The following is a 9,904-nucleotide window of genomic DNA, read 5'->3' as shown; positions in this document are numbered from 1 at the left end:
AACATTCTTATTGATCTTACCCAAATAATTATGTTGACATAGAAATAAGAATAAATAATAGTGTCCTAATTCTGGAAGCATCAGGCAGGGAGAAAAAAATAAGTGTTTTATTCTAGCTACTTGCCCATCAGCAAATTTGAATCCAGACGTATGGATGCAGAACAAATGCCTAGGCAGTAATTTAATGCCTCCAATTAAAGGCATGGAGTCAAAAAATTAATCTCCATGGGTGAGTGACACATGAGAGCTTTTGTTAAGTAGGCAATCCATTTTTCTATCTATCTACTTATCTATTTATCTTTGGTAATCTTAGCCAAGGTCTTTATGCTTTTTAAAAATATATATTTTATTGATTTTTTACAGAGAGGAAGGGAGAGGGATAGATAGTTAGAAACATCGATGAGAGAGAAACATCGATCAGCTGCCTCCTGCACGCTTCCCACTGGGGATGTGCCCGCAACCAAGGTACATGCCCTTGACCGGAATCGAACCTGGGACCCTTCAGTCCAAAGGCCGACGCTCTATCCACTGAGCCAAACCGGTTAGGGCAAGGTCATTATTTATTATTAATATAATTATCCATGCTGATATATATTTATTTCTTTAACTATCCATCTATCTATATCTGTATTTATGTCTATGCCTTTGTCTTTGTCTACTTCTATGTCTATGTCTACATCTACATCTCTCTCTATCTCTATCTCTATTTCTCTCTGTCTCTATGTCTATCTTTGTCTCTCTATCATCACAGTCTATTTATCTCAGCAGGTTGCTTGGGGCTGACTTCCTGAGAGGAAGCCAGAGGTATGTTTATTTATAGGCTCCAGGAGTCCCCCTTTAAAAGAAATATCAGGTGGCTTCGGGACAGTTCTCTTACCAAAACAAAACAACAGCAACAGCAACAAAACCCCAGAAAAAGGATCCAGGGACAGTCAAGGTTGGCGACTCATGTTCCCCATCCAGGCGAAGTACGTGACACGTTGCTGGAAGCCAGCCACTCATGTTTATTGCAGCATCTCAAGGGCGATTCGATGGGACAGGTGGGAGAGACGGGACAGGTGGGAGAGACGGGACAGGTGGGTGAGTCGGGACAGATGGGAGAGACGGGACAGGTGGGTGAGTCGGGACAGGTGGCAGAGGCGGGAAAGGTAGGGAATGAGGTGTGGTTAGGCCCACCACGGTGGTCCTGGGAGGCTTCTTCTTGATGTACTCCTTCTTGTCACTGTCGGAACACGGCTGGAGGGCGAAGCAGCATTTCAGAGCCCTCTGGCAGAGAGCAACAAGCTCTTCATTTTTCTGACAAGATTTCACACATCTCCCTTGCAGCTTGAAGCATTTCTCATCAAAAAACGCATTCCTGGCTACACAAGGGAAGGCCACCGGGGTTAGTTCTCGTCTCGGCCACGTCTGGTTACCAGGCACAGCCAGGGAGGGCACTAGCTGGGGAAGGTTCTGTCCGAGTTCGCCTGGTGCCTCTCCCGCCACGAGAGGGCAGGGGAAATGGTTTCCATCTGGTCTCAGAACAGGAAGGACAGATGTGTATCCCAGTGTTCCAGGGGCTTTGGGAAACAGACACTATTGATCTCTTATCAAAATCTGTGGGTGTTTTTTTTTTAAGTTTTTTAAGAATATATTTTTATTGATTTCAGAGAGGAAGGGAGAGGGAGAGAGAGATAGAAACATCAGTGATGAGAGTGAATCATAGATCAGCTGCCTCCTGCACGCCCCACACTGGAAATTGGCTAGTGAGCATGAGACTAGGGGTCAAGGGGCACCTTTCCTGGCTTATCTGTGTTTCTGCAAACCTGTGACACCCATCCCAGATAATAATGGAAAACGTAGAGCGTTGTAGAAGAGGCACAAGGGGAATGTCACCTCCTGGAGCCAGTGGTCCCCTGAGGGCCGCAGGGCTCAGGGCACCCTTGTTTCTGGAGGTGACCTTGGCCACATCCTCCCGGAGGCAGGCCCTGTCTCCGGTCCACCACCTCGGATGCCCATCCTGCAAAGGGGCTCATGTTACCTGGGGCCAGAAGGAGGAAAACAGCGAGGAGGAAGAGGATCATCTTCATGACTCACAGGGTCTGGAGAGACCAGCTCGGTGTCCATGAAAAATGAAGCAAATACCCCCATTTATGCGTTTTCCCAGACCCAACCCTATCTTGATCGCTGAGGCATGCAGAACTGTCTCTGCACTCGCTGCACCGAGCCCACGTACCTCGGTGGGTGTCAGCCTGCAGCTCGTCCGGGTGGTGTTTTTACTCTGGAAAGTTCCCAAGAAAGAACGTGGGGCTGTTGGGAGGGCAGAGCAGGTGTGCACTGAGGACCCAGCACAGACATATGTGTCAGCAGGGACAAAAGAGCTGGGATTTCTAAGCCTGCCGACGCTCCATGACAGCCTCGGTCTACTCCCCGTACACCGACAGGACCTGGGTGGTGTCCCACTGTGTCGGGCAGAGCTGGTGCCAAGCCCAGAGGCGACTGGGTTCCCGCTCCAGTATCTACGAGCCACACACACTTGTCACATTACTTCACGGGGCACATCCATCACCATTTATCTTTTTAAATACATTTTTATTGATTTCAGAGAGGAAGGGAGAGGGAGAGAGAGAGAGAGAAACATCAATGATGTGAATCATTGATTGGCTGCCTCCTGCACGCCCCACACTGGGGATTGAGCCTGAAACCCAGGCATTGAATCGTGGCCTCGTGATTCATAGGTTGGTGCTCAACCCCTGGGCTCACCACTTATTTTAAAATGTGACTCTCACCGAAGCCGGTTTGGCTCAGTGGATAGAGCGTCGGCCTGCGGACTGAAAGGTCCCAGGTTCGATTCCGGTCTAAGGGCATGTACCTTGGTTGCGGGCACATCCCCAGTAGGGGGTGTGCAAGAGGCAGCTGGTCGATGTTTCTCTCTCATTGATGTTTCTAACTCTCTATCCCTCTCTCTTCCTCACTGTAATAAATCAATAAAATATATATAAAAAAAATAAATAAAATGTGACTCTCTCTTCCTGCCCAGCCGGGTGACTCTGGTTGAGCGTCGACCTATGAACCAGGAGGTCACTGTTTGATTCCTGGTCAGGACACATGCTCGGGTTGTGGGCTTGATCCTCCGTTTGGGGCGTGCAGGAGGCAGCTAATCAATGATTCTGTCATCATTGATATTTCTCTCTCTCTCTCCTTCTCCCTTCCTCTGAAATCAATAAAAAACATTCCACTCTTCCTGTATGCCTCACACTTTAAGTGCCACATGCATCAGACTAAATTCTCAAACAGCTCCCTGTGTAGTTGTGAGCTTGATTATGGGGTGCTTGATTGACATTTTGCATGTGTGTGTGTGTGTGTGTGTGTGTGTGTAGTAGTAGTAGTAGTAGTAGTAGTTTAGTTGTTAAATATGTATATAAATAGCCTTCCAAATCTTACGTAAGAACAGGTGCCATGGTTATTAACATTAGTAGTTACTAACGTGGATATTACATTAGGGGTGGGTGGGGAGGGTACTGTACTATCTTTGAAATTTTTCAGTAACTGAAGATTCTTACTTAAAAAGACTATTAGGGGATGTCCCATCCATCCTCAGCCTTGGTCACTATGACATTTTAGGTATTTTTTTGTGCATGTTCATTATAAATTATGAATAATCCAATTAAGAATGATAGATTGAAAATGCAAATTTTCTCTATTCTCTTCCAAACATCACTTAAAAAAATTAAGCCCTGTCCCCACACACATGAGCTTGTGCTCCTGAAGGTGACCTCCCAAGGCCTGAGGACAAACATGCAGCCATCAGTGCTGGCACGTTCTCCGGCCGGGACAGTCCCTCGTGAACGGTAGCCCTGTAAAAGCGCTTCTGGAGAAGCTGGCTCCAAGCTGGATGGAGCCAAGAGTGAGGGTCATACCAGCCAGGCACTCAGAGGTCAGACTTTCCATCCCTTCTTTCAGGTCACTCTCCCGTGTCCTGCAAGGACCTACCATGACTACATCCTCGTGTTAAGGATAAGGAATGTGAAGTTCAAAAAAATTAAGCGACCTGTTCAAGGTCATCTCCTTAAAAACAGTCTGTCTGTCCTCAGAGTCTGCACTGGCGGGTGGTCCTGTTATCTGTTCCAGAAATGGAGGACAGAGCATCGCTTGGGCAGAGGCAACAGGGTGGGTGGACTTGGCTGCAATGACATGAAGATGACTTCTGACTCCCACCTCCTTCATGAATTCCCAGGACATGGTCACATGACTCGGACCTGCTGTGTGACGTTTTTACTGGCTCAGGAATTGGGTGCTGGCCTGACTGCTTTCCCCCTTCCTCCTGGGTCATTTACAGACAATATCATGGCAGCCAGGGCTGTGCTGGCCTACCTTGCTGAGCTCGGACCAGGCCTCCTCTGAGCACCCCAGTGTCCAGACATCACCACACAGAGCCTCGCAGCACCTGGAGAGGCTGGTGGGAGACCCATGTTCTCTCTCCTAACGTAGCCTGTTCCCATTTGATGGAGGAGGAACTGACTCCCCTTTCTGGGCACAGCTGTGTGAGACCCTGGGCTTCAATGCCCGCCTGCTCTTCTTTCTATGACCCCAGGAAGGTCCCCCTAGTGAGTGCTTGACAGAGGCTGAGGGCTGTCCCCCGTCCTGTCTGCTCTTGAACCTGGGAAATGGAGCATGTCCATGTGCTCTCTTTGTTGATTCACTTCACTGCCCAAGAGCAGAGCGCATGGTTCTCAAATATAAGTGAGCCTCCTGTTCCCTCAGAGATGCGGAGACACGTCTTCTGCCAGCAATGGCCCCAAGCAGGAAGATGCTGTATTTTGTCTTTGTCTTTTTCTTCATTTTGGCTCAATGTCCATCAGGTAAAGGAGAATGGGTGGGATTTCGATGAGGCAGAGCATAAAATGGGATGATTCTTCTATGCACCACACTACAGTTGAGGGTAATGGCCAGCTCCCCAATGTGCGTCTCACAGGAATTCTTGAACTTTCTGTGGAATTGTGTAAGACGGAACAGCTAGTCTTTTTCTTTTTTTCTTTTTTTTAATTTCTTCCTGGTTACCAGGAGGTCTAGACTTCAGAAGTAGAATAATTCTGCATCCCTGTGACCTCAGTCCCTGACAGGAGATCTGTGGGGTTGGAGTACTGCTTTCTACAGCCCTGTTCCCTGCACTGATTTTAATGTCCACAATGTGCTTTGCTTTGAATTTAGGGTCCTGGGCAGGACTCGAGTATTCCCAGCCCTTCCCTGGAGGTGAGTTAAACCCTTTGTGTGTAGTTGTACTTGGAGGAACACGGCCTGCCTGCTATCTCTGACCCCTGGACACAGGGAGGAGAAGAGAGAGCAGTCAAAATGGAATTGCTGAACTCCCACTCACTCTTCTCTTTTCTTCCTCTTGGTCCCAGGACCATATTTGGACTTCCTATTTCACAGAGAAATCTCTGTGCCTGGGTTGTACTTTTGGTTTGGACCTGGTGGCTACACTCGAGATAATCCCTAAACCAAGGTCACAGGATTAAGCTGGTACCCGCCGATTAGCATTGCTCTGGGGACATGCTTATCTGACGCTTCAAGGCTCTTTCCTGAATTCAGTAAAGCGTGTCCCAAATGCATGTCACTGGTCTAAGAGGGAGCGAGGATCATTTAGTGAACACCCATGACAGAGAGCTATTCTTAACAAACAGCCCACTGATGTGTGTGTGAGTGTGTGTGTGTGTGTGTGTGTGTGTGTGTGTACTTTACAGGAAGACAGCATATTATACTCAGAGCAGAAAGAAACGTTCTTGGATAATTGCAAACAGAATTTAAAAGTGTTTAGACAGAATTTCAGAGTGATAAAATTAAGGTTGATTCTAGTCATTGAGTACTTACTGTGCACTGGCAGTCTATTAAGTAATTTCTGGGGATTATCTCATTTCATCTTCAAAACAGGAGTTGAGCTCCAATCCAGCTACCAAGAGGTCACCGGTTCGATTTCCATCCGGGCACATGCCTGGGTTGCAGGCTCAGGAGGGGGATGATCCCCAGTGGAGCGGGGAGGGGTGCAGGAGGTAGCCGTTTGACAATGTTTCTCTCTCATCGGTGTTTCTATCTCTCTCTCCCTCTCCGGAGCTTCCTCTCTCTCTAAAAATCAATAAAAACATATTAAGTGGAAACATCCCTAGATGGTAGGTACTATTACAAGCACCATTTTACAGATAAGGAAGCAGAGACAGCGATGGGATGTTACGTAACTCTGCCCGGGGGGTCGGTGTGTGTGTGTGTAGGGGGGGTGGTCACAAGCGCTAAGTTAGGCTCCTGGCAGGACATCAAAGTTGAGTTTTAACTGTGATTCTCAACCAGGTAGAAAGCGCCCAACATACTGTACGCAGGGGTGGCACCGCAGCACGGGCGTTGGGCAATCAGACCACCTGCTGCCTGAGAAGCGCAGATGCTGTCGTCTAGAATCGTGTGCTGGTGCCCGTGGGTACCAACTGCATCTAAGCTCTGCATGTAAACACCCAGAGAGGGCTCCTGGGTGATGGTGGAGAGGGGGCCTCTAGCTCTGCAACCAACGGGCTCCTGGAGAGAATCCCGGCATCCCAAAGAGCAGGTCAGATGAGGAAAGCCACCTCGTCTCCTGTCTTGTCTGATTCCAAGGCTGAAGGTGCTGCTTCTTTCCTGCCTCGGGAAGTAGAACAGGCGGAGGCCATCAGCCAATCCGGGTGGAGAGGGGGGAGTCCAGAGGCTAATGCAGGAGACCCCAGTGAAGAAGGAGATTTAGGAGGAGAAATAATACCATCAAGATCTAGAAGTGAACCAGGAATTGAGGAGCTGAGATCCAGCTGTTGAGCAGAGGCCCTCGGAGCCAGAGGTGGTTGTAGAGCAGGTACATTAGGGAATGAAGACACTGCTCCTTTCTTCATACTGGTTCTCAGGAGGCTTTCCGTGGCACCTGCTCGTGGCAGATGGCCTCTCCTGTGGAACTGTAGTGTTTGTCTTCCCTCACTTCCAGTTGGAGGAGGTTAGAAGCCAAGTGACAGGGACTTGGTTTTAGAGGCAACTGGAGTTTTTGTCACCGGTGTGGTGAGTGCACCTCAATGGGAAGCGTGGGTGAGTGAGTCTGGGCTTGCAGAGCAAAGGCTGGGGTTTGACTGTGGACCTCACAAGTGGACAAATTAGGTCGTCGCCAGTGAGCATAGTGAGTTGCAATACACATAAGGGACACGTAGCACGAATATCACCGCTGGCTTAGTGTTCAGGAGATCCGGAGGGGAAGGAATAGGACGCAGCCCCAGGCATGGAGCCACTCTAGCTGGGTGTGCTGCTGAGCAGTCATCAGAGAGTGAGGAGCAGGTGATGAGGCAGGGTCATGAGGGGCATGGAGATAGAAGAACCTGAGGATGGGAACTGAGTTGTGTAGGAGCAGGGGCAGCACTGCAGTAGTGGCACCAACCTGTGAGGCTCAATGCTCTGCGGTTATTGGGGAGAGGGTGGTGATTAGGAAAGAAAACAAGGGGCTACAACATCAGTGCTGCCCCCTGAGAGCCAGATGAGCACAGAAATGTTCCTTTTGTGGCAAAGACACTGCTTACCTGGGCCACGCAAGGCAGCCTGAACATTTATGTAAGGAACCTTCTGTTTAGCCCTGACCAGTTTGCTCAGGGGTTAGGCATCAGCCCATGGACCAAAGGTCTCGGGTTTGATTCCTAGTCAAGGGCATATACCTGGGTTGCAGGTTCAATCTTCAGCCCTGGTTGGGCACATAGGGGGGCAACCAGTCGATGTCTCTCTATCTCTCTCTTTCTCTCTCTCTCTCTTCCTCCCTCCAACTCTCTCTAAAAATCAATGGAAAAATATCCTTAGGTGAAGATTAAGAAAAAAAAGAAACCTTCTGCTTAAAGTACCAACAAAAAGAGCTAATTGAGTGAGTAGTGCTGGCAAAATATTCTCACATAACTTGTTCCTTTTCACCACTAAAACAATGGAGACGTAGACCGGTATTTGTAGCACGTCCATTTGACAACTGAGAGGCTGAGGTTCAGCAGTTTCCTGAGGACACGTGAGCGTTACAAGACCCAAAGTAGAACTGAACCTACGTCTTTAACTCCTCCGCCAAGAATCTTTTAAAACTCCATGGCGTCCCTCCCATTATCGTCACGTAGCCTGCATGGCAGTGCCAGGCGTGCATGGGGATAGTCCTGAAACATGCATGCGTTGATGGCGCTCCCTTTTGACCAGGCAGGTTAGAAACACAGGGAGGACCAGGATAGCACCTCCCTGTGGCTTAGAAATGAACTCTCTCCAACTCCATTTTGAAAAAAGCAGAGCTCTTTGGAAAATCTCCACTGGTTCTTGAAAACACCCTTTATCATCATAAACACAAACCCTCCCCTTTTGTGGCCTTGGACCTCTCCCCGCTCCAGAGTCCAGGAAAGGGACGTGAGCAGCTCGTTCTCTGTGCAGGTGAGTTTTCTGCGTGTGAGCCATGCAAGCTGGGGCGGGGCAAGTGCAGGCGGATGTGCACTGAGGATGAGAAGGTGGTCGGAAGTTGCAAGCTGAACTTCTTCTGCTGCCGACGGAGGGTCCAGTAAGCCAGACCGGCGCTCACCGGCCTCTGCAGCAGTCCTGGCTCCTCAGAGAAGGTCAGGAAGTGATGTGGCTTAACAGTCATGCAGTGCGCTTGACTCAAGGCCCTTCGCGTGTATTTCCTCCTTGTCTTGTTTCTTTGTTTTTGTTTTAAATTGATCTTTGTTGTGGAAAGTATTACAGATGTCCTCATTTCCCCCATTGACCCTTGTCCACCCTGCACCCATCCCGCCGCAGGCCTTCCCCACACTATGGTCTGTGCCCATGGGTTGTGCATCGACAAATATAAGTTCTTTGGTTACTTTCATCTCACCCCCACCTCCCACCTTCCCTCTGAGATTTGTCAGTCTGTTCCACGCTTTTGTGTCTCTAGATCTATTTTGTTCATCAGTTTATTTTGTTCCTTAGATTCCACATATGAGTGAGATCATGTGATATTTGTCTTTCTCTGACTGGCTTATTTCACTTAGCACAATACTCTCCATCCAGGTCCTTACATGCTATCTCAAAGGGCAAGAGATCTCTTTTTGTAGCTGCATAGTATTCCATGGTGTAAATGCACCACATCTTCACTTATTTTTAAAGATAATCTTGAAAAAAGTGTCTTCAACTGATAGCTTAAAGACAAAAGTGGCTCCGGATTTCTATCAGATACCACCACTATATATTAGTAGAGTATCTAATAATGGATGAAGCTCTTCCTCCTATGACTCAAGATCACTGCATGAGGTGTATTTCATCATCTCCATTTATATTGGAAGAAATGGAGGCCCAGAGAGGTGGTCCTTTCCTCAAGGTGATAGTCAGACCAGGAGAGGACGCGTGCACCACTGCACGTTCTGCGCACCTGCCTATGTGCACTGATTCTCACAGAACGGGAAAACATCTATGGAGTTCTAGTTCCGCAGAACCCAATCAATGCATTTTACCCACACCAGCTCCTGGCCGGCCAACATATTGTCCCTTCTTGATTGTAGTGCTTACGGTGTATCTATAAAACACCTCACACCAACTCAGTTAATGACTATGCCCCTACTTGGCCTTTTCTCTTCTTGCCAGTAAATGACAATGTTAGAGATCAATTTAAAATATTCAGCATGGAATGTACCTGAATGTTGAAATTGTGTCAATGGTCTTATTATGCTAATCCCTATTACCCCTCTTGGTTCTGGGTTTCATTTCCAAGCCCCCTCTCAATAACTGGAAGGGAATGAAGATGCCTATAAAGCAGGATTGATCAGGTTTGGGCTGAATTCTCAAGAGGTAGCAGATAAAACATTAGGCATCATTAACTCCCACATGCCCACTGAGGTGCTGGACCACAAATGCAAGAATAGCAGAGAAGCTGTGCTTAGAA

General features: G+C 48.2%; 2 protein-coding genes across 2 annotated transcripts; one reads left to right on the top strand and one right to left on the bottom strand.

Annotated features, from left to right (window-relative positions):
* Nucleotides 1-998: 998 nt before the first annotated feature.
* On the bottom strand, nt 999-2,094 carry LOC129147629 (beta-defensin 15-like). Its single transcript, XM_054710440.1, has 2 exons — nt 2,021-2,094; nt 999-1,361 (listed from the first exon to the last, which is right to left on the bottom strand). The coding sequence occupies exons 1-2, from the start codon at nt 2,067-2,069 to the stop codon at nt 1,018-1,020; spliced, it is 393 nt and encodes a 130-aa protein (XP_054566415.1). The 5' UTR covers nt 2,070-2,094; the 3' UTR covers nt 999-1,017.
* Nucleotides 2,095-4,760: 2,666 nt separating this feature from the next.
* On the top strand, nt 4,761-8,655 carry LOC103303347 (beta-defensin 12-like). Its single transcript, XM_008160355.3, has 3 exons — nt 4,761-4,841; nt 5,191-5,232; nt 8,425-8,655. Exons 1-3 carry the CDS (start codon nt 4,772-4,774, stop codon nt 8,550-8,552), a joined length of 240 nt encoding a protein of 79 aa, XP_008158577.1. The 5' UTR covers nt 4,761-4,771; the 3' UTR covers nt 8,553-8,655.
* Nucleotides 8,656-9,904: the final 1,249 nt, after the last annotated feature.

This window comes from Eptesicus fuscus, chromosome 3 (assembly GCF_027574615.1).
Source record: "Eptesicus fuscus isolate TK198812 chromosome 3, DD_ASM_mEF_20220401, whole genome shotgun sequence".
Taxonomy (NCBI): domain Eukaryota; kingdom Metazoa; phylum Chordata; class Mammalia; order Chiroptera; family Vespertilionidae; genus Eptesicus; species Eptesicus fuscus.
The sequence above is the reverse complement of the archived record's forward strand: the minus strand, read 5'-3'. Positions and strand labels throughout refer to the sequence as shown.